The sequence below is a fragment of the Mus musculus genome, chromosome 6, assembly GCF_000001635.26.
Source record: "Mus musculus strain C57BL/6J chromosome 6, GRCm38.p6 C57BL/6J".
Lineage (NCBI taxonomy): Eukaryota > Metazoa > Chordata > Mammalia > Rodentia > Muridae > Mus > Mus musculus.
The window spans coordinates 47,480,463-47,505,855 of NC_000072.6; the positions used below are offsets into that span (position 1 = coordinate 47,480,463).

The window sequence follows — 25,393 nt, forward strand, 5'->3', positions numbered from 1 at the left end:
TGGTGGACTGTAATTCTAACATTCAGAAGACAGACATGATTCTGAGAACAAGCTAGCTGGCTACACTAGAAGAATTGGCAAACTTTGGGTTTAAGTGAGTGAGAAACTGTGCCTGTTTGAGGTATATGGTAGAGAGCAGTTAAGGAAGATATACCACATCAACCTCCTGCCTTCATCCATATATGTGTGAACACCATACCCATGAATAAATAATAAGGGACCAAACTAAAGCTAAATTTAGTCTTATTTAAATTTAAAAGCAAAATTTAGATGTACTTTTCATTAACTCTAGGCTTTTGTCTTGCTAGGTTTTTTTTTTTTTTTTTTCCAGCAGCAATCAACCAAAGCAGTTGTAGTCTTTTTCTTGAAAACCCCTAATTCTTGTGTTCCTGTTACAACTCTGATTTGAATCATCTCACTTTAACACTTCTCAGCTTTGGCTTCAGCAACAGCATCTGGTAAATGTTTTTAGTCTCAGTTTATAGAAATGAAGTCAGGTATGACACATTCTAGAGGGCTGGAGGAAGAATTGAGATGAACACACAGTTGTTTACCCTTAAGGTTAATGGATTCTGCCTTTGAGTAGAGATGTATTTAAAGGTGTTAAGAATTTATATTCTTTGGTGCTCAGCTTTCAGGAGAATGATGCTTGAAGAGACACATTAAAGTTTCTGACCTTTAAGTTCATGCAGTTGGTGGCTCTGAGATAGCCAGGTCTTGCAGAGTAGAGGCTGTCCTCTTTGAGTATACAGCCACTTCTCCTAGGCCTGTTTATTTTGACTGTTGTGTTCTATTCTTTTTAAGACAAAAGCAAAGACTGGAAGCTATTGTAATTCACATAGGCTTCATGAGCCAATGGGTACAACTGAGTGTGGGGGTACAACTGATTCTTCCATCTGTGACTTGTGGCAGTACTTGGTTGGTGATGTTTTGTGCCTTAGTCGCCTATCAGGAATTTGTGACCTATGCATCTTCCATTGGAATTGGAAGGAGCCTTTATGGCTAGGGTTCCCGAAGAACACTGACTTGGTGTAAGGAGATCTATATAGCTGCCTTAGGTGTCATTACTTCTCTCACTGGCAACCTAATCTACAGGCTGTTGGGACTACACTCTCAAATTATGTTGCAGATGATGTGTTCTCAAAAACTTGTGGAGTTTTGCCACCCAGCTTGGTAATCCTGTAATGCCAACAGCACTTGAAAACAGCCCGATTTCCTAAGTGTATCTTGCTAAGATTTTGTTGAAATTAACTGTAAGTTGGAGAGCTCCCAAGCCTTCTGGATGTGTAATAAGAAAAGAGGAAACTTTACTTCTTAAACTATCTGAACTCTGACTTAGGAAATCTGCTGAAATTTTCAGGTTTTTAATGACTTAGATGTTAGAATATAGAGGATGTCTAGTGTTAAAATCAAGAGTGATAATAAGCCAGTCATTTGTGGGTACCAGTATTCTGCTTTACTGCTCGAGTTTTGCAGTCAGTTCATCTCACCAGCATTGGGCAGTAATAAAGGCAGATTAAGCACACATACTTGTATTTTCGCACACATAACCTAGGCTGGCAGATTCCAAAGCCACAGCCTATATGGCTGTTGGCATGGTCTGATGACTATTCCTAACTTGCTGAGGTGCCCTGTGTGGAGAGACTGCTCAGAGATAAATAAATACAGGTCAGCTTTAGCTACAGGCTGCCCTGCTCTCCTGGTCCCTGCAAGTTTGAAGGCCCTGTGAAGCAAGGACAGAGGTGTAACTGGTTGGTTTGCCTTGGGTTTTATGACCTGAATTACAAATCACCTCAGCGCAATTGGCTTTCTGATCTTTATTTCACAAATGCCTATAAGTTAAGATTATTTGCCTACATTGGTGACTGTACCAGCTTGTGATCTGCCCTTGAGATGTTTCTGCAGTGTGCTTATGTTTAACAGTTCCTTTCAGTCTTAGATTTGGGTTCCTCTGCTATATTAATTACAACATACTAGGGTGAGGCTATCTAGGAGATATTACAAATGGTAAGATAAGGTTGTTCTTTACACTTGCCCTCTTATATAGATACTGACTTGGAAGTCTTTGAGGACCTCAGATTGGTTGATTGTGAATTTCAATACTCAGTATGGATAACTAGAGAGAAGGCACAGAATACAAAAGGGAGGGAGGACAGTGCATAGAGTATGTATCAAGCATATTGTTTATGCTAGGATGGAAAATATTTTGTGTATGCATATGCCAGGCAAGTGGGTAAATATTAAGAGGACAGCTTGCAGGACAGTATGGTCCTGGGGATTGACCATTTACTTGGAATTAGGCTGACAGTTTCAAGTCTGCTACTTTAAGAAGGGACAAGGGCTGGTTGCAGATGGATAGATGTATGAGAGTCCAGTTTATAAAAATGATGGCCACTGGAAGCAGTAGGGATTCAATTCAATGTGAAGTGTCCTTGGCAGTATCAATAGCACTCTATCAGAATCTCCCCAAGAGTACTAAAAGGTGGGTAAAGTGATGTTCCCGATTCTGAGTTGGGCTGCTCATGGAGAATGTACTCAGGTGCTGGAGAATATTTTTCTCCATTGTTGGTAGGAATTAGAAGTTACTGCACAGTTGATTCTAGTTTAGACAAATCTAAGTTCTCCATGGAGAAATGGTAAAGAACTGGTGGGAGATTTAGGAGTAAAAGCTGATCCTATAGCATCAGTCTAAAGGCTGATTATTATCAAGTGGGGTAGTGTACTATATTTCCCCCAAGGTGAGTAAAAAAAGTTGAAACTGTGTAGGAAACATTTTATCTTTATCTTGCATTGTATTGGTTATGTTTCACATTTGAACACACATTTGAATATATGAAATACATTTAGGATAGGAATGATGGTATAGTTTCATAAAATATCTAGTCCTATTAATCACATTATAAATGTTAGAGATGATTGAACTTTCAGTAGTCAAAAGTTAAATTATGGGCTGGAGAGATGGCTCAGTGGGTAAGAGCACCGACTGCCCTTCCAAAGGTCCTGAGTTCAAATCCCAGCAACCACATGGTGGCTCACAACCATCCGTAACAAGATCTGATGCCCTCTTCTGGAGTGTCTGAAGACAGCTACACTGTACTTACATATAATAAATAAATAAATCTTTTTTAAAAAGTTAAATTATATGCATGACCTACAAGGGCCTTAAATGGGCCTAGTATTGTGTGGAATTTTGTCATGTTAGTGAAAAGATATGGTGTGCTGAATGACTTGAGGTATCCCATGCGTTGATTTGTAGACTAGCAACCTGTGCTGACATCTCTCATTCCATTTTCTTCATTTACATTTTGTAAAGTCATTAAAAAATTGGCAATTTTTGATTTGTACTTAGAAACACTTATGTAAAATTTCTACATTTTAATGTGATATGTATAAACAATTCTATAGAATGTGCACACTGTGAAGTACCAACTAAATACAGAATGGTATTCCATAGAGTCCTTGATTGGTGACTCCAACATCAGAAGCATTACAAATTGTGTTTTGAAGTAGCACCATACACTTATAAATAATAATCATATTATCACATTATTTCCATATTAACAATACCATAACGATTTGGTAAGCATTTACTGTCAAATATTCTATTTATTTTCTATATATTTTATTATCTTTAAATTTTACAGCAGCCATGTCAGGAAAGTAATTTGCCTCCATTTTGCAGGCTAGGAAATTCAAGATTAGTAAGGAAGGTATGAGCTGAGCTTCAAGGCTTGGAACCCGGGGTACTTTGTAAATTTAGATAATTCTTCCCAAATTCCCTTGTAAAAAGAAAGTCCTATGTCCTTTTATCTTCACACTTACCAGTGTTAGCTTTTCCAAGTGTTAAGTGAAGAATTTCTAAAACTTACAGGCAACTAGTGAGATTGCATTGCTTTTCTTACCTTTTAGCTAAACTCTTCTCATTTTTCTGGGAATTTCCTAAGCTTGTTCTCTGCTGTGTCTTCTTTTGAGTTTGTCTGACTATTATGTAGGTCCAATGCTCTGTTTCAACCTTTGATGACTTTAGAAGGTAAAGAACGACAACAGTCTCTTATACTTGTTTTTCTCAACGTTTTTTCAAGAACAATAATAGTTGAATGATTTTGGATGAAATGTCTAAATATATTTTACATACATACCATAGAGTGAGTTTATTTCCATGTAGAAAGTGAGAATGTGTGAAATACCTATAGACACCCACAGATTGTTTCTGTCAGTGTCTTGTCCTGTTACCAACCCCAGAAAGTAGAATTGACCAGTTCTCTCTTATTTCATCTTCAGGTTTGCCTGCAATGAGACTTTACTCTCTACACTTAAAGAACATTCTTTCTGAGCTGCTGTGAATAAATTTGGAATGATTTTGTCTATTTTCAACTAATGGAGAACTAGCTGTAACTTGAACAAGGATTACTGTACTGGACAACTTCAGAACATTGCTCACAATGTCATCAAACAGGAGTCAGAATCCTCATGGACTGAAGCAGATTGGTCTTGACCAGATCTGGGATGACCTCAGAGCTGGAATTCAGCAGGTGTATACCAGACAAAGCATGGCAAAGTCCAGATACATGGAACTCTACACGTATCCTCTTGCTTGAGCTGTAGTTGGTGTGTCTAGGGTTGGATTATTTTGTGTTATGGTGTTTGAATTATTAGGAATGTTATGTCATATTTCCTTCTTTGTTTACCTATAATAAAATTCTAAGTTCATTTTTATATCTCTTTTTCAGCAGAGGTATTTTGGCTAGATAGATATTTAAGGTGGTGCTGGCTAGTAACCCCAGATGTTTGTGTGTGTGTGTGTGTGTATGTGTGTGTAGCACTCATGGAGGACAATTTGAAAGAATCACTTCCTCCTGACATCACATTGTGGGTCTCAGGGTTGAACTTAGGTCTTTAGGCTTGGCAGCAAGCACTTCTACCTGCTGAGGTTCTTACCAACATTATCCTCCCCCCACTCCCGCCCCACCATATCATTAGCTTCTATGTATGTAGATTTAGCCAACTATAGATTGAAAATATTTGAACAAAAAAGTCTCTTTATTAAACATGTAGACCCTTTTGGTCATTATTCTCTGAGCTTGTAACAGTTGTTGTGTAGCATTTGTGTAGAATTAAGCATTTTAAGTAATCCAGAGATGGTTTAAAGTATAGTGTGAAGATGCAGGTAAATTATATACAAATTCATTGTTATATTTTATCATGTAATAGTTTAGATTTCCCTTGGGAGGTCCTGTAATGATTTACACCATTGTTTAGTTACTTTTCACTGTTCTGTTGCCACTATGAGAAACCATGACCAAGGCAACTCAGAAAAGACATTTAATTGGGAGCTTTCTTAGAGTTAGTTTCAGAGGGTGCGTCCAGCAGGCAGGCAGGCAGGTATCTTGCTGGAGCAGTAACTGAGAGCTTACATCTCATACACATCTTGGGGGCAGAGGGGCTAATGGGGAGAACATTGAGCTCTTGAAACCTCAGAGCCCATTATTCCCAGTGACTAATCTCCAAATAGGCCACATCTTCTAATTGGAAACAGTTCTTCCAACTGTGAATCAAATATGAGCCTATGATAGCCATTCTCATTCAAACTACCACACCTGTAAACACGAAGAAGTAACTATATAAAATTTAGGTCCTTAGCAATAATACCCATATTTCAAAGTGCTCAGTGGCTAAATAATAAAATATATTGTAGAAAGTTCTGTGGGCAGTATTGTCCTAAGTGGGTTTAAATGCTCATTGTGGCTGCTATCATGTTACAGGAGAATAAGGTAGTTGTATCACAGTCTGGTCCACAAAGTCCTAAAATATTTTCTATCCATCCTTACCTATGCAAAAACTGCTTACCAGTTCAGAATGACACACCTAGAACAAAAGCTTGAATATTATGATCCTATTTGCATTACTCAGTTCTAAGAGAATATGGTAATTAACTTTTCTGTTTGCTCTAACAAAGCAGCTTAAGGAAATAAGAGTTTATATGTGTTTATAGTTCACAGGTACAGTTCATCACAGCAGGGAAGATGTGGAGGTAGAGTCAGGGTGATTAGGAGTTCAAGGACATCCTTAACATAGCAAGGTCAAGGCCAGCCTAAACTTCTTGAGACCTTCTTTTTATTTTATTTTATTTTTTTAAAAATGAAGATCTAAAGCTCAGCTAACTGAATGGAGCAGATTGATACTGATCCGAGAAGCAGCTCTACTGTGGGCACTGTGATGGCAGGAGTGTGCGGCTGCTGGCAGCAGTGTCCACAGGAAGCAGTGTGATGAGTGTTCGTGCTTCTCTTGCTCCTCACTCTTCTGTCTAAAGGTGCTATGCTGCCCATGAGCTGGTACTGCTCATCCAAAGTGGATCTTCCTCCTCAGCTAATCCCCTTTTAGAATTCTCCCACAGGTACCCACCAGAGATGCTTCTTGTAGGTAATCCTGAGTCCTCTGGCCACAGTGGAGATTAACCATCACAAAAAGCAATTTTATTGGGTTTTGGTTCATAATGTATATGAAGGACTATGCTAGCTCTTGTAAAAGTTATAAGGTTTTAAAAGGCATAATTCCTGCTATTATAACATTCTTTAAGATTTATTTTTATATACTGTGTATTTGTGTTTTACCTACATGTATGTAATGTGCACCACATCTGTGCTTCCTGAGGAGGCCTAAAGAGAGCACCTGTTCTCCTGGAACTGGAATTATGGATACAGTGCTAGAAACTAAAACACTGGTCCTCTGCAGGAGCTACAAGTATTCTATACCACTGAGCTGTCTAGCCTCTAATTTGTAGTTTCTTGATTCTGTACAAATATAAAATTAAAATTAGAATTTACCAGTCAGGCTTGGTGACTCAGGTCTATGATTCCATCAGCTCTAAGGAGGAAGAGTCAGGGTCATCAGGAGGTCAAGAACATCCTCAACATAGCGAGGTCCAGACAGGCCTAAACTCTTTGAGACCTTCTTTAAAAAAGGAGGAGGAGGAGGAGGAAGAAGAGGAAGAAGAAGAGGAGGAGGAGGAAGAAGAGGAAGAAGAGGAGGAGGAAGAAGAGGAGGAGGAAGAGGAAGAAGATGAAGAAGAAGAGGAGGAGGAAGAAGAGGAGGAGAAGGAAGAAGAAGAAGAGGCGGAAGAGGAAGAAGAGGAAGAAGAAGGAAGAGGAGGAAAAGAAGAAGAAGAAATAATAATAATAAAGCTCAGCTAACTTAATGGAGCAAATTGATACTGATCCAGAACGTTTAGTTGCTCATTTAATTGGTATGTGAGTTTAAAACTTTAGTATATATCAGTACTTATCAAAACAGGTTATATAACATTTAAAATACTTTAATTTTAGAATACTTAAATTAACTTATAAATAAATGTCTATTATATATCTAATATATGTGTCTAATATGCATCCATAATATAAATGTATTTTTATACTTAAATGCATTTATTCTGTTTACAACCACCTGTAACCAGCTCCAGAGAATTGGATATCCCTATCCTTCTCAGGTAATCCCACACATACACACACATACTCACACACACAGACATAATCAAAAATAAAAAAAAAAAAGCTTAAAAGCAAAAACAACTTTGGGTTGACAAGATAGTTCAGTTAATAAAGGCCCTTGCTACCAAGCCTCACAACCTGCGTTAAGTCCCTGGATCCTACATGGTGGAAGTTAAGAACTAAGCTTGCCTCTGACCTCTACAGGCATGCTGGGGCATGTGTGCCATCTCTCCATCACCTCCACTAAAACAAACAAACAATTAAAATATGGGTCTACCAGTATGATGGTGTAATACCTTTAATCTCAGCATAGAGGCAGAGGCAGGCGGATCTCTCTTGAGTTCAAGGCCAACCTGGTCAGGTTTATACAGTGTTACACAGAGAAACCCTGTCTCAGAAAATAAAAAGCAAAAACAAAAAATTAAAGCTTGGGGCTAGAGAAATGACTTAGTGGTTAAGAGCACTTTTTGCACTTCAGATAACCTGAGTTCAGTTCCAAGCACATATATTGGGCAGCTCACACAGCCTGTATATCCAGCTTCAGGGGACCCCAGCACCTTCCTCTTACCTTCTTGGTCACACACATAAAAATAATGCAGTCTTTAAAAGAAAATTCGAAAGTAGTAACAGCTTAGTTGAAGTATTAACACACTTAAAATTTTTCAGCATATTTAGTTTTATAACTATCAGTGTCTGCATTTAGTGTGTGTATATAAAATTTTTGTTTAGTTATATGAGTAAGGGTTTTAGGGTGTTTTACTTGCATGTATTGTGTTAGATGCCCTGGAGGTGGAATTACAGTCACCTGTGAAGTGCCATGGATGTTGGAGATTAAATCCAGGTCCGATTACAGAAAGTGTGTTTAACCACTGAACTAACTCTCCAGTGCCCTTAGGATATTTTCCTTACCCCTGAAAGATTCAATTAGGAATTGAATCTCCACACCCCCATGCCCCTTCTCTGGCAGTCACTGATCTAGTTTCTTTGAATTTGTGTGTTCTAGACTTATCCTGTAAACATTTATACAGTATATGGCTTTGTGTCTGGTATCTTTCACTTAGCATAATGGTTGTAAGCGTCTTCCTTTCTTTCATGACTGGTTTGTATGGACGTTTTACATTGTGCATATCCATTCGTCAGTGATGTATGTCTTTTGTTATTTCCTTGTATTTGTGTTAGATACTTTGTTATGAACATCGTGTACTAGTTGTTGAGTGACCGTATGTTCACTCATTCTCTTGAGTAGGTAGGTACCTGTGAGAGAAATTGCTGAGTCATAGATAGATATGTTGGGTACTTTTAAGGAAAATGGGAGTTTTTGCCAAATGAGTGGATAGAGTATCTCCCAGGCTTTTGCTTGCTATGACTGACTTGTGGCTGGCTTGCTTGTAATAGAACTAAAAGGCTGATTTCAGTGGTAAAGCAGTTTTCAGTTGGTAACATTTTCAGAAACCCATGTGGTTGAGTTTTTGTTATTCTTCACAAAAGCAGACCAGCATTACTTTGGTGACCAAGGACACTTCATTACTAATCTATCTATTTTTTTGTTTGTTTGCTTGCTTGTTTTAATTTAAAAATACTTTGTTTTTTGAGATGGACTCATTATAATAGCCCAGACTAGCTTTAAACATGATTCTCCTGCCTCAGCCTACCAAGTGCTAGGATTTGTCTTACAGGTTATTATAGGTACCTGGCCCTAGGAAATTATTTTAGTTGGTTGTTTAATTTGTGTAAGTATGTGCGTGCATGATATGGGGAAGAGAACTTCATGAAGATACTTCTTTCCGTCTACACTCATGTGGGTTCTCAGGTCAAATTCAGGTTGACAGGCTTTTGTGTAAGCTTCAGCAGCCCAAAATTTCTTAGTATGTAATTTTCACTAAATTAGATAGGTTTTTTTTTTTTTTTGGCAGATTATTTTTGCTTTGGTAGGGCTGTGAGGAAGTAGAAACTTTCTATGCTTAAGAAATTACTGAATTCTCTTATTCTGTAGATAATTTATTGCTATTTTGATATCTGAAAAGTTTTAGCTTTGGGCCCTTGTTTTCACCTTGAGTGTCATGTGTGTGTGTGTGTATTCACAATAGTCACAATGGAGTACTTTTTTATAGAAAACTATGAAGTCTTTTCTAGGTAGTGAGTAAATAATACTTATTACATAATGTAATCTTGGTTCTCTTCTTAGGGTTATTTCATATAATGCCCTATACTGGGCTGAAGAAATTTTTAGTTTTAAAAAATCCTAATGTAAAGAATTTAAAAAGCATTCAAAGTTTATTTTCCAACAAAGAACATCAGCAGGCACTGGGCTTATAAAAGTGCTTATCCATAGAACATATTCCCAGAAGGAGCCACTGCTCTGTACTTGGCTGCTTCAGGTTGAACAGATACTGTTGTGTACACTTTCCATTCTAGAAGAAAGAGGGTAGCTTAGCAAAGAGTTGTTTTTAATACTAGAGTCAGGTGGAACAATCAAGAAGCTTGAGTAACATCCACATTTCAAGAAAGTCCTTTGATAGAGAGGAGAAAGATCCCTCACTCATGAGTTGGGCCTTTCTTCATGAGACCCTCAGCAACATTTCATTGTCTACTTAATACTACATGTACAAAAGGTAATTAAAATAAAGGAATCAAAAGAACATCTTGACTATCTGCTGTTTCTGTCAGCCCAGCAACTCTTAGGTTTCAGACTGGCCTGGGGCTTGGTAGAGTGCTTGCTTGTCTAGGTGCACACACTTCTGATTTTGAGGTGCACACGCTGCTTTTTTTGAGGCAGGGTTTTTCTGTGTAGCCCTGGCTGTCCTGGAACTCACTGTTGTTTTTGTTTTTTTAAAAAAAACAGTTGTCTTCCTTTCTTTGTATGTTTTCAGTATAAACATGCACTTAAAGATATATATATATATATATATATATATATATATATATATATATATATTTGGTATCAGTATACTCCACAGAAATTACTGACATGTAAATGATTAATTGAGTGGTTCAGTTTGTTTGTTCTTTATTAGTATATGTATGGTATATTTCTACTTTCTTTTAAAACTTAAATGCATGGTCTATATATTCAGATTAAACATTATAAAATGGGTTTTGGTATGATGCTCAGAGGTTAAGAACACTGGCCACTCTTGTGAGCACCACATGGTAGCTCACAACCACCTGGAGCTCTAGTTCTAGAGACCAAGTACCATCTTCTGTCTTCTTCAGACACGAGGCAGAGACTTGTTGGGCATATAAACCTTCAGGTACTCAGAACTACCTTCAAATAGCTGTTGCTGAGGATGACCCTAACTTTCCAAGTGATGCTGACATTCCAGGTGTTCAGGACCATTGCTGTTGCTTTAAGAGGCAGTTCTCTGATGAGGAAATACTGCTGTTGGGTGTTTTATTAGTTGTTTGACCTTCTGTCTGTAGTATACTTCGGTCATGTTTGTTTACAGTTTTTACCTTGTGTTGATTTAAATTATGTTTTTAGGGTGCTAGGTATTAACCTAGGACCTTGATAGGCAAGCAAGTGCTCTACCACTGAGCTACATATATCTCCCCAGCCCAAATAAATTTGCTCAAGATAGTAACTCTCCTTGAAGGTAGTTTTACTTTAACATGTTCAGATTTTCAGCTTAGATATTGGTGATTTTGTTTGGAAAGGTGATCTCCAGCTTGAGAACAGGTAAGTGACAATTTCTGCATCTTCATTTTATTCTTTTAGTTTATATATTTTTGTTGATTCATTTGTGATATATATTTGAATTATCCTTAATGTCATTTATTAAGTAATCTTTTACGCACTGATTTTGGAAGAATCTATACAGTATGTCCTTAAATACAGTAGAAGAGTATGTCTTCATTGTGTGTCCTGTTTAATGCTCCCCCTGTCTGACAGCAGTAGTTGTCATAAAGGTTATAACAGAGGCAGTGCTCTCTTTGCCTTTGTCTTCCCCATCCTCAAGTTCTATCATGCTAATACGTAGAGGCAGCTGGTTCAGCTTTTCATTTCTGTTCCTGTAATTTCTATGCCTCTGTTTCACAGTGGTGTATTGACCCGATGCTGTTGTCCAGTTGTATACATCTGTGACTCTATTGTTGTATCAAGCTATCACTGTTCTGCATGCCCTTTGCTTTGTATTTTTGAGTAAGTCTACTTCTGAGTCATCTGAAAATAATGTTTCAGTTATTTCGGTATTTATAGTGTGTACTTCTGGCTATGTTATTTGTTGCCAAGTATCATTGACTTTGATTAGTACTGGCTTTTGTTTTTCCAAAACCAAATACTGCAATTGCTTTTTTCCTTGAAATTTGCAACCTTTCTAACCTGTTGGAATTTTTAGGACTGTTTCTACAAAATCAGTCATGTTAGGCAATCTTATAGGTCTGGGGTTTTTCTTGATATTCTTTCAAGAATGTTCCATCTGTTTTTCAGGCTTGTGGGCATCCTTGTGAATGGACTTGCTGTCTTTTTTTTTTTCTTTCTTTCAATTGAGCTAATTTTTATTATATTCAACACAATATATATTTTTATACCAATCATAAAAATGGCGGACATATTATTAGATGAACATAAATAGATAAAGTCTTTTTGTTTGTTTTGTTTTTAGTAGAGCTTTAAAATCTTGGCTCTTACTGTGGTACAAACCCAAAATAAGAACAATTTTTAGACATTGGAGTTCATTGTAATAAGGCTGTACTTCAGTGCCCCTCACATCACCAAAGAATTTTACTTCCATAGTAGCTAAGCTAAGAGTTGACAGTCCTGCTGCACCAAGGAATGTATTGTAGGCATGATTACTTGGCTACATATTTCCTGCTATGGTCAAAGCTATTTGACTTGAGTGATTGTCATCATTCTCAGCCTACAGGGAACAGGTTACATTCATTTAAGAAATGGTGTGTGTATTAAGATGGTCTATCCATGAAGTCATTCATCAACTGCTTCAATGAACAATGGTTCTGCTTGGAGGGAGGCATAGACATTAGGTGAGGGTAAGATTCTGCTTCATTGGCTGTGATGATTTTAAAAGCATTCATCTCAGAAAAAGAGTAACTTATAAGGTCCTCTACTTCAAAATTGATACAACAATTATAAATATCAAGCAAAACATTCAGTCTCACTCTTAATTTGTTCTCTTACAAGCCACCTCCCAAATTAATTGTCTACATTTCTTTTGGCTGTATAAATAATTTTGAAATAAGCTGTTCTGAAAACCATAGTATACTGTAAAAACATCAAACAATCCTACTAATAGAGAGGCTGAGATAGGAAAAGCATGATTTCAAGACCATTCTATGGTCTACAGCAAGAAACTGTCACATACAAACAAACAAAGTGTATATGGGTTGTACAATATTGGACCTATTTCTACAATTACCAAATTAGAGAGACCACTGGATGACAGCCAACAAATTTCTAATTCTTCATATTTTTGAATTTCAATTGATTAGGATATGTTGGTAATATTAACTTTCTTATTAAGAGATATTAAGGAAAAGTGATTGTTACTTTCTGATATTTTGTTGATAGAGGTGGAATTATGTTTGTGTGGGTTTGTTGAAAGATGACTTTTCTTGCTTTTTCTAGGGTGTAGTTTCACTCCTTGTGTTGGTGTTTTCCATCTATTATCCTTTGCAGGGCTGGATTTGTGGAAAGATATTATGTAAATTTGGTTTTGTCATGGAATATCTTGGTTTCTCCATCTATGGTAATTGAGAGTTTTGCTAGGTATAGTAGTCTGGGTTGGCATTTGTGTTCTCTTAGAGTCTGTACAAGATTTGCCCAGGATCTTCTATCTTTCATAGTCTCTGGTGAGAAGTCTGGTGTAATTCTGATAGGCCTGCCTTTGTATGTTTCTTGACCTTTTTTCCTTACTGCTTTTAAAATTTTGTTTAGTACATTTGGTGTTTTGATTATTATGTGAAAGGAGGAATTTCTTTTCTGGTCCAGTCTATTTGGAGTTCTGTAGGCTTCTTGTATGTTCATGGTCATCTCTCTCTTTAGGTTAGGGAAGTTTTCATCTATAATCTTGTTGAAGATATTTACTGGCCCTTTAAGTTGGGAATCTTTATTCTATACCTATTATCCTTAGGTTTGGTCTTCTCATTGTGTCCTGGATTTCCTGGATGTTTTGGGTTAGGAGCTTTTTGCTTTTTGTGTTTTGACTGTTGTGTCAATGTTTTCTATGGTATCTTTTGCACCTTAGATTCTCTCTTCTGTCTCTTGTATTCTGTTGGTGATGCTTGCATCTATGACTACTGATCTCTTTCCTAAGTTTTCTGACTCACGGGCTGTCTCCCTTTGATTTCTTTATTGGTTCTAGTTCCATTTTTAGAGTGAAGATTCCCAACTTTAGGTGGTTTTGTTCGTGTCCTTTGCCTGTTTGATTGTGTTTTCCTGTAATTCTTTAAGGGATTTTTGTGTTTCCTTTTTAAGGGCTTCAGGTTATTTATCTTTGTTCTCCTGTATTTCTTTGAGGGAGTTATTTATGTCTGTCTTAAAGTCCTCTATCACCAGCATGATCTTTTCTGCTGTGATGATGTATCCAGGACTTGCTATGGTGGGAGAATTGGGTTCTGATGATGCCAAGTAACCTTGGTTTCTGTTGCTTATGTTATGCTTGCTTCCCACCATCTGGTTATCTCTAGTGCTACCTGCCCTGGCTATGTCTGACTGGAGCTTGTCCTTCCTGTGACCCTGGTTATGTCAGAACTCCTCAGAGTCAAGCTGTCTCTGGGATCCTGAGATCCTGGTGTGACTAAGCTCCTGGGCTCCTGGGATCTTTGGAGCGCCTGGGAGTGGAGCTTGCTCTGGGTGTTGTGGGACTGGCTGTGGAGTTTGCACCCAAGGTCTGCACAGGGAACCAGCCCAGACCAGAAGGAACCTGTGCCACTGGTCTGGTGGAGTTCCTGCGTGCGGGGTCCAGCTGGTCCCAGTTGTTCCCTGTGTTGGGACAGATCCTCCTCACCTCTGATCCTGTGCTCGGGCTTGCTGTCTTTTAACTTTACCAGCATTTTCCACTTTAGTTTTATTGGGAATCTATTGCTATATAAACAGAAGGAAATATGTTTATGTTAATTACTGTTACGTCTATGGTATGTGTTACTTTCCTTAACTTTCTCCAAGTCATGTTTATAACTACTGTACTAGTGTGCATCAGTCCAACCAAGCCCGGGGTGCTGGAGTCCCTCCTTCCAAGTCAAAAAAGGGGCAGACTCCTGGGGGAGCTCAGTTTGTTGGCTTGGAGTTATACAAGCGATTGAAGGAATTTTTGAAGAATTATTTGACAAATCTTCTTAAGGTAAGATGTCTCGATGGTATAAGCATATAAAAATGTCCATTTTGTTCACTTTTTTCTTACGTGCAATGATTTTTTTGTGACTGCCATCTCTGTCATATTTGCTGCTTTAGATTAAAATTGTGCTTACACTGGGTTAGCTCTTGCTAGATCCATATCCTATGAGTTAGGGGCTCATTAGCTCAAACCATTGCTTAGGCAAAGGTGAGTCTTTTTCCTTTCATTTTTTTTCAAAATAGGGTTTCTCTATGCAGCCTTGGCTGTCCTGGAACTCAATTTGTCTTGGAACTCAGACCCACCTGCCTCCTGAGTGTTGTGATTTAAGGCGTACACCACCACTAATGGTGAAATCTTTTACCTTAGCTTCTGCCTTTGGTTTTTAGTAGTTTGTTCTGTAACAAAGGAAGTGGGTTGCCTTACACTCAGCCATCAGGTGATCAGGTAGCTTCCTCACCTGGTATTGTGTATATGATGTCTTCAGTCTACAAAGGTATTTTTACTCCTACCTGGGAAAGTTCTCAGTCTCTTCTATGTATACAGTTCATTTTTCTTTTAAAATTTATATAGCTGTTATACAATATTTTCTGCATGATATAAAACTCTTGTTTTCTTAATTATTTTACAAGCTAAGTGGAAACACATTCTAACAGACTGTAGTTGACTCATAACTAATGTATCAGTTTCATGTTCTTAAACATGTGTCCTTTGACTTTACAGCACTTGGTAAATAAATAAGTCTTGTAAGCAAAGTCTGTTCTGTTTTTAGTAGCTACTTCATCAGCAACATACTTGTTTTTTATATCAAAAATAGACCAATTTATGTTTTCAAATTCATTTCATTTAAATACACAAAACATTTGGTTGTCTCTGGGTGTGACCAGGTATTTACATAGATGGTTGGGTCACTTGAATGTTATTGCTTGTAGAATTACAAGTCTGCTGGACTTTGGCTTTCCACATGAAGACAACTTCTTGGTATACTTAGCACAGCATCTATGAATAGTAGTGCAGTGTCTTTAAAGGGTAGGACACACTTTGGAATTGTCATTAATATCTAAGAACTTTTTTCAAGTCAATCCTATTCAAATAAAAACTAGTGAGTTTTAAAGTAGGAATAATTTGGATAACTTCCAGTTTTCTTTCTGAGGCTTTGTTAAAGAAGAAATGTTGTATTGTTGTTATGTTGTTTTTGTTACAAAAATACAACAAATACTAAAATTAAGATGAATAGTTTTGTAATCTTACAAATTTGTGAAACACTTCATATTTTTAAAAAATGAGTATACTTTTATTATAATTTGTTAATCAGATAGATTGATTTAAAATAAAAAACTGGGAAGATATCAAACAGAGATGCTTTGGAGGTAGATTCCCTAATAAGAAGAAATTGCTTAAAAACTTAAAAAAAAAAAAAAAAACAGGACATGGAAGTACATACCCTGGAATTCCAGCACTGGCCTGTAATCTTAGCTTTCTGGATGTGGAGGAACAGAAGTTACAGGTCATCCTCAGCTACACTGTGAGTGTAAGGCTAGCCTTGGAAAGCATGAGATCCAAGGAGTGGGTGGGTATGTGCTTGGGCTACACAACTGAGTTTAAGGCCAGCCTGAGCAACTTATTGAGACCCTGTCTTAAATTAAAAGTAGAGTATTGAGCATTTGACCCTAGCACCCTTCAGTCACTAGTACTGAAGAAAAAGCATAAAAGAAAGTAAAAGCACCTTCCCATTTTGAAAGCTTAGGGTACACTCTACGACTGCATATACCTATTCAACCCATGAAAAGTTCTGGTTTAATTGGATAATGAAAGACCTTTTTAGTGTTCTTGTGAGAATTTTCCATTAGCTTGTTTCTGTACATAGCAATTGACCCATCTGTAACTGCATGCATTTGTACATTTTGATGCAGTAGCTTTTCCAGTAAGTTTTAGCTTGATTATGTGACAAACTATTCATATTAAAGTCTTAGTGAACTTGTTTTTAGGATGGAGAAGATTTAATGGATGAGAGTGTCCTGAAGTTCTACACTCAGCAGTGGGAAGATTACCGATTCTCCAGCAAAGTGCTGAATGGAATCTGTGCCTACCTCAATAGACATTGGGTTCGCCGTGAATGTGATGAAGGACGAAAAGGAATATATGAAATCTATTCAGTAAGATTTTTTTTTAAGAATAAATAAATAACCTCTAAAAATGTTGTGACAAGAAAGTAGAGAGGTGAGAAATTAGAACTATAAAATAAACATAGTTAAATAGTTTTGTGTTTACTTTTAAAGTGTCTCCAATTAATTGGGCAATTATTACGCTTTGCATCGAACTGCTTGAGTTTTAGCACTAGAATCCTAGATGCTGGCAGTTGCTAGCAAATCAGGTACCTTATCTGAGGATTAAGCTCCTAACCTGGGCATTCATATACTTTTTTGGTCTGAGAGTTCTGTATTTGAGAGAGGACCTTGAATTAATTTTTTTCTTAGTCCTCAAGGTTTTTGTTTTAGGCTTTCTGGTTTCTCAAAAGTATGACTGCTAAATGTGTATTATCAGTGTCACCTGGGAACATGATAGAGATGTATATTCTTAGACCACCTTCTAGACTTGGAGACTTTAGAGATGAGCCAATGGTGGGGGCAGGTAGCTCAGTTAACACAGTACTTTTCTAGTGTCTATGAAGTCCTGGGTCCAGTCTTCTGTTTTGTTTATGTTAAGTATTATGGTACACATACCTGTAATCCCAGCACTTGGATGTCAAGGCAAGGGAATAATAGGTTTACATATTAGCCAACTTGGGCTAAATGAGCCCTGTCTAAATAAATAAATAGTCCACAGAGTTGGGGGTGTTAGCTTAGTCAATAAAGTATTTGCTTTGTAAACAAGAACCTAAGTCCCCCAGGACCTGTGTAAAAAAGCATGATATTGATGTTTGTAATCACAGTGCTGGGAGGCAGACACAAACAGATACTTGGAGCTCATTGGCCACACAGCATATCATTCTGACAAGTACAGGCCTATAGGTAGATGGTTCCTGACAGCAAAGGTTGTCCCCTGGGTGCTATATGCACACACACATACATTCATGCTCACACACATTAAATAAATGAGCAAACAAACACTTCTCCAGGTAAGGAGAGTCAGTTCTAGAGAAGTTGAGGGAGGATTAATTGAAAACATTATAGTCTGCTCATGGATGTGTGTCAGATTAAAATCTTTTGGGGTCAGTTTTATTAAAATGTCAGTTTCTAATGTTGTGCCATAATAGCATTATTTTTGTTGCTTTGCTTTTACAAAATTAGAGAAAAACTAGCCCAGGTTCAAGACTTCTAGCACTCACGGAGCTCAGTTTCTGTACCCCAGTTGTACTTTATAGTACTGTATAGTTATATAGGTTTTTATTTTGGCTTTTGTTTGTTTGAAACAAGGTAGCTTCTGACCTGGAACTTCACTTTGTAGACCAGCCTCATACCTGTCTCTGACTCTCAAGTGCTAGGATTCATGGTGTGTACCATTGTGCCCAGTTAGTTACATGGTTTCTAATAGTTCTTTGAAGTTTTTGTATTTTTCTTTTCTTTAATATATTTTAACTGACAATTATATGTTTATTCTGTTGAACATGTTTTGAATTCTGTCCATCATAGAATGGTTGGTGTGCTTCCCTTGTGTCAGAATTTGCAGAATGGCACTCAGTGTGGTAGATTTCCTTTTGGAAACTGCTTGACCTGATGTTCCGTGTGTATCTCTATAGTGGTATCACAGCTCCTAAAGGCCATCCCTGCTTTTTCACTTTCCATGTTCTTGGTTCAACAGTTAAACAAGTTTAGTAAAAAGTACCAAGATACTTTGTTTCTCAAGATTGAGCAAGACATAAGGCACAGGTCTTTTAATCCCAGTTCCGGGGAGGCAGAGGCAGAGGCAGGGATGTATCTGAGTTCAAGGCCAGCCTGTACTATATAATGACACTTTGTCTCAAATACATAAGTAAATAGTAGACAAGAGTCAGCCACTTTCATTACTTTTAAATTTTACTTTCAAATCCTACACTTTCTGTTATCAAATAGTGTAGCCACTGTTTGGAAATGCAGCCATAAATTCTAGCAGAGGAAACCCTGATCAAGTCATTTGCTAGTTTGTGTCAAAGTTCGGTGGAAACATGTGGTTTTTGTTAATAGCCCAGTGTCTAGCAAATGATACTGTTTTGTCATGTAGTTCAAGGTCAAGACAAATGATAAGGCTTTTACTTTAAAAAAAAAAACAAAAAAAAAACAAAAAAAAAAAACAAAAACTCTTTTCTAAATTGTTTTTCCCCTTTTTAATTAGAGAAAGATGTTGGTTTGCTTCCAAGTCTCCCAGAGGATAAAAGCTGATTTCATTGTATGTTGAAGTGCTACTGGCAAAACTTGTTTCTGTTACCCTATTGTGAGGTTTCTTTGCTTTGCCTTCTATAGCTTCTGTCTTCTTTTGCTTGTTGGTTTTATTCCTTTGAAGTGATAAATCATCCAGAGTCAGCCTAGGTCCATCCAAAGGTGGGGTTGCTAATTTAGAAAGTAGGTACAACAAAATAATTTTTTAAAGTAGGGATTCTGTTAGAAGCTGATACTATAGCCTGATGTTTTCACTGCTGCCTTACTCCAGTTTTGAGGGCTGAAGAGGCAGGGAGGAAAGTTTGCTTTTCTCTAGACAGTGAGGTTGAGTCGTCAGTACCTTTGCACACCACAAAGCAAGAGTCTTAATAATGCTGGGCCTAGTGCTGCACCCCTTTAACCCCAGCTCTTGGATACAGAAGCAGGTAGATCTCAGTGAATCTATGCTGGTTTTTAAGCTGATACAAATGTCAGAACTACAGAGGGAAAAACAGACCCAAAAAATGCCTTAAATATTGATTTTTATAGTATTTATTTTATTGGAGACACTACTTGGAAAACACTTTCCATAGACTAAATTTGCATATTTTTTACAAGCTTAATTTTATTTCTAGTTGGAGAGGAGATTGGAGAGGAAGTAAAATAAGACTAAGACATTTATGTTTAATTTCTTGACAGTTTATGTGTTAAAGTGCCGTAAATTTCAATTGTGTTTTATTTAACTTTCTAATACCTCTCCCAACAGACGTCTAAAAATCATACATAAATTCTAACTTTTTTCTTTCAGAGATCATTTTTACAGTAATTAATCAGTATAACACTTGAAAGAAGTTTAGAAATGGAAACGAGAGCATGATAATTATACATTCGAGTGAAAATGCATCTCCCGGGCTGGGGAAGATAGCTTAGTAAGAATGCTTGAGTTCAGATACCTAGCACCTATATAAAAGCCATGAGCTTGAGCTTACTGCTGCTGGTCTCTCAGTGAGAGAGTTTGTCTCAAGGGAATAGGGTGGAGAGTGATAGACACAGGAAGTTCTCACCTTGTCTCCAGCCACCTGTTTGTGCATCTTCACATGCTCATGTGAGCATGTACCATGTACACACAAATGTGCGTTTCACACATAGTCTCCTGAAGACACAAAGGACAGTGGGTGTTCTTAATTTATGTACAAGAAACTGCATTTAAAATGCACAATCAAGATTGGAAGATTTTTATAATTTCTAAAATGTATCTTGATATGTTAGGAAACTGAGAGTAACTAGAATTAGTTTTAGCAGGTGTTTCTGGTCAAAACTGATTGGATCCAGGGAATTCATTTATAGATAGAATCTATGCTGGTTTTTAAGCTGATACAAATGTCAGCCTTAACAGCATTTTCTTTCTGAACTTTGTTGTTAAATTGTGAGAAGGTAAACATCTATACAAAGTGATTAACTTAAGAGAGCAGCTCTGACTTCATTGTGATATTATGTTTTTACTAAGTTATCTAAAGATTTTGGTAAAATAAAGAATTCAGGTTATTGTCTGTGACAAGTTTCAAGGATATTCAATACATCTTTTCCCCTTTTTCATCCAGCTTGCATTGGTGACATGGAGAGATTGTTTGTTCAGGCCATTGAATAAACAGGTATCTACTATGGGATATGTGTGTGTTTCCTTAAAAAAAAAAAAAGCTTTCCATTTTGATCTTGTCTCCTCAAGCCTTTTGACTATCTCAAGAGTATTTGTTGGGCTTAGTCTGTAAAGTGCTTGCTATGTAAGCATGAGGACATGGGGTAGATCCCCAGTGCCACGTATAGTGCGTATAGTGATGCCCACTAGTGATCCTAGCACTGCAAAGGTAGGGTCAGGTAGATCCTTAGTGCTTCCTGACCAGGGCCAAGCTTGCCACCTGAATGAGCTCCATGCCAGTGAGAGACTGTCTTAAAGACACAGTGAATTCTTCCTGGCAAACAGTTCTTGAAGGTGCCCTTGGTCTATGTCTACACATGCATGTACCCATCCCCCTAAAATATTTGTTACTTTGTATTATTTAGTGGCTTTAAATGTTTAAAGGATATATAAGATACATTGTGAGCTATAATATACCTTTTGTGTGTTCTTAAAGGTAACAAATGCTGTTTTAAAGTTGATTGAAAAGGAAAGAAATGGAGAAACCATCAATACAAGACTGATTAGTGGAGTTGTACAATCTTATGGTAAATAATTTGCCTTTATTATAATAGTGCTCTAATATTCATTTTAAAATATTTATTAAAGATTCTCAGGAATGTTAGTTCATCTTTAAGGTACTTTTAAATAGTAATTTTACAAATCGTAAAAAATATTTAATCTTTGTACTTTAAGGAAATTTTGTGAAAAAAATTTAATTATATTTCTTTTGCTGTTTTCATGAGGAATTACTAATATATAATTGTTTTTTGAGCTAAATAATAACCAGAAAACTATATCAACTTGAAAAATTTGAGATTGAGACACTGATTAAATGATGCGTTATTGAAGCTTAGGTGAGTTGGCATTTCTGTGAAAGTTTACAATGCAATATTTATATCACTTTTGGAAATGTAAACTTTCTCTAACTAAACTTGTAATTTTGAAGTGTTCCTGGCACAAGTAAGGATTATTTGCTGCTATACATCTTGGAGTTTATTCTTTTTGTGTTTTCATTTATTGGCACAAGCATACTTCAATACTAGTAAATAATAGTTACCTTACAACCCACCATTTCACATTGATCTTTTAAGTGTAACTTAAACTGACTGCTACATCAAAGTATTGTCTGTAAAATATAACAAGAAATACGGTAATTGAAATATAGTTCATATTTATTTCTAGTGGAATTGGGGCTGAATGAAGATGATGCATTTGCAAAGGGCCCTACGTTAACAGTGTATAAAGAATCCTTTGAATCTCAATTTTTGGCTGACACAGAGAGATTTTATACCAGAGAAAGTACTGAATTCTTACAGCAGAACCCAGTTACTGAATATATGAAAAAGGTAAGCTTAAACATAGTATGTAAAGTGGATATAAGTTAAATAGTTGTCACTCTTCCAGTGAGTTCTTGGCATTTCAGTGCTCCTCACCAGTCAGGCTTGTCACTGCTGTCACACCATGTCAGCAGGCCTAGCTCATAGAACTCTCCAGGGGACTTTTATACATTGAGAATCATGAGTGAGTGTTCCCCTGCACATCCAAAGAGATGTATTCATAGCTGCATGCCTTCCAGGTTTTTGCATTGTCTTCCCTTGAAGTGTGGCCCTCAGGATTTTATGTCAGTGAGAAAATAAGCAAATAGTCCTAGATTTGCTATTTTTTGCTTTTGCTGTTTTTCTCCTAAAATATTCCCTAAGAGTCATAGTTTAACCCTTCAAGTTTATATTAGGAAGAAGGATATAAATCTGACTTAGGAGAAGATCCAAGGTGGAGGCAAGGATTCTAACTTGCTCTTTACTACATGATGCTTCCATGAACTTCTAATAGGATTTTTCTTTGCTCTCTTTCTTAGAAATTCAGGAATTCTGGATATTGGGTCTGAGGAATGACTATGTCAAGAGATGGCAAGCTTTCTGCTATATAGTACCAGCCAGTAAATAATCTTTAGGCTTTTCATCCTAAGATTTCTTCTGTCATTGTTCACCTCTAATGTTAAGAAACAAAAGCAGTCATGGAGATATAGAAATAAGCAGGAAACAGGTGCAGCAGGATTTTGCCAGCAGATTGTATATATAGTTTGGTAACCCTCTCATCTGTATGTGTACACACACACACACACACACACACACACACACACACACATATATATATATATATATTTTTTTTTACTTTTGGGTTTTTTGAGACAGGGTTTATCTGTATAGCTCTGGCTGTCCTGGAACTCACTGTGTAGACCAGGCTGGCCTCAAACTCAGAAATCCACCTGCCTCTGCCTCCCAAGTGCTGGAATTAAAGGCATGCACCACCACTGCCCAGCTTGTATTAAATTTTTAAGAGTCGAGGTCATACCAAGTCTAATACCTACTTTGCCCTCTCTTAGGCAGGAAATGGACTGCCAAGTCATTTCCGTGTTTAAAGAAAGAAAATATAAGCTCAACCACTCTGCTTCTGACATATAGAGAGAAAGCCATGCCCAGCTTGTGGTGTTCACAGTGCATTTTCGTATGGTGCACTGAATATAAGTGGGCCTTCTAAGTTTGAAATTGAAAGTCAGTTACACATTTTTGATATCTCAAAATTCAACAGAAGTAGAACTAGTCGGTTGTATATGCGGGATAGTGGTAGTTCTTTATAGTAGATCTTTGTGTCTGTTTTGTATATGACTGAGACCTAACCAGCTCCTTAAGGGTATTTGAAACATAATCTGTTTTGAATCCTGGTATTGTTCATTACTTAATTTTGTAGTATGACTGTAGGCTTTATAAGCAGGTCTTTTACTGAACTCTTTTAAAACTTTTTTTTTTGCACTTATTTTGTATGAGTGTGTACATATATGTGTGTCTTTGTGTGTACATGTACAATGTATGTGTGCCATGTTAGCATATGTATGTGTATATGTTCTTTTACCATATAGGCACCAGGGATTGAGTTTAGGTCATCAGGGTTAGCAGTAAATATCCTTAACACTACTGAGCCATTTTGCCAGTCCAGTAGAGATTTTTTTCTTAAATTATATCTTTAAAGTGGAATCTTCCCCAACATTGCACACCACTATGGTGCCAGCCTGCCCTTTGTAGACAACGTTATGATTTGTTGTGGTGTATGCTGCCCATGGAGATAGGAGGAGTAGTAGTAGTACCTCAACATAAGGAGAACAACTTTTAGGACAGAGCTGCATGCACACTCTAAACACAGAAATCTGATTTTTAAAGTTTTACAACTTCGAAAATAATAGTGTCTGGTGGGTGGGTGTTTGCAATCTAACCTCTCCTCAGCCTCCAGGAAGCTCTCTAAAAGCATTAAAAGTTTGGTCCTGACCAACTTAGAAGTCTTATCAAACATGACTTCTCATCTTATTCAGGAAATCCACAATTCAGGCTCTAAAAACCAAACAATATAGAGATAATCTTATATCGCTGTATCTTGAACTGGGCCACCAGTTTTCAAGGTTAAAGAATGACCTTAAGCCAGGCATGGTGGCACACAACTTTAATCCCAGCACTTGGGAGGCAGAGACAGGTGGATTTCTGAGTTCGAGGCCAGCCTGGTCTACAAAGTGAGTTCCAGGACAGCCAGAGCTACAACACAGAGAAATCCTGTCTCGAAAAACAAACAAACAAAAACAACAACAACAAAAAAGAATGACCTTAACCGTTCCGTTCCTTAGTTTCCTCACCTGTGAAAGGAGAATAATAATATCAGGTGATAGTGAGAATTTAGTGAGCTTTACTTTTAAAAAACTATATAAGCATTGAATGTCTGTATTAAAGGCTTTATAAAAAGTGTAGCAAAGCAAACATAATGGAGGGCTTTGACCTTACATGTGCATACCTCATAGTCTCCAGCCTGTGCCTGGGCAGGTATAGGACCACCAGAAAAAAGTTGACAATTTCAGTAACTTGAGGAAAAATTACATTTATATTAAAACAATCAAGTAGAATTCAACATCTCAGGAATGATTTTGAGGTAAAGATTAGCTTTCAGGAAATATTGTGCTTTTAATGGCCAATTTGGGCTAGATATTACAATCCCCAGAGGTCTCTTTTGAGTTTACTGTCATCAGGTGGGAGTATTTTAGTCTAAACAGTTGATAATGGTTGGCCCATACAAAAATGCTTTTGATAACTGAATAGCTACAAACACTTTATTAACAGCTATATCAACACTTTAAAAATCAATGTCATGTGATTGAGACTAATCTGACTTAAAAACAACAAACAAAAATGAACATGTTTGAATATTTTAAATTCCTAATCTTTTTATTATTTAAAAATAAAACATGAGCTCAAAAGATTGCTCAGCAGTTAAGAGTGGGTGTTACTCTTGCAGAGGACCTGGGGTTGATTTCCAATGTTAGATCAGTCATCTGTAATCACAGTTCTGAAAGACCCACAATCCTCCTCTTGTCTCTGTGTGACTTCATGCACATACTGTACATGCAGTCAAAACATTCACATAAAAAAAAGAGAGAAAGAAAATACCTCATTTCATTAATTTTTACCAACCTTTCAGTTCTGATTTTTTATTCCTTTTTGTTTCTAATGGAGTTAATCAGGGTCATTTTCAAGAACCTTAGGGTACTTAGTCATTTAAATATGGTCCTGGTGT

At 37.0% G+C, this 25,393-nt stretch overlaps 1 protein-coding gene across 5 annotated transcripts in view; it reads left to right on the forward strand.

The window, feature by feature from the left end:
- Positions 1–25,393, forward strand: part of Cul1 (cullin 1) — a 72,413-nt gene that overhangs the window by 26,731 nt on the left and 20,289 nt on the right. For all 5 annotated transcript variants that reach the window (NM_001355551.1, XM_006506189.4, NM_012042.4 and 2 more), the window contains exons 2-7: positions 4,282–4,582; positions 14,605–14,779; positions 16,759–16,926; positions 20,706–20,756; positions 21,237–21,327; positions 21,965–22,128. In NM_001355551.1, the coding sequence (NP_001342480.1) occupies positions 4,443–4,582; positions 14,605–14,779; positions 16,759–16,926; positions 20,706–20,756; positions 21,237–21,327; positions 21,965–22,128 (789 nt within the window). In that variant the 5' untranslated portion in view covers positions 4,282–4,442. The remainder of the gene's footprint in view (positions 1–4,281; positions 4,583–14,604; positions 14,780–16,758; positions 16,927–20,705; positions 20,757–21,236; positions 21,328–21,964; positions 22,129–25,393) is intronic.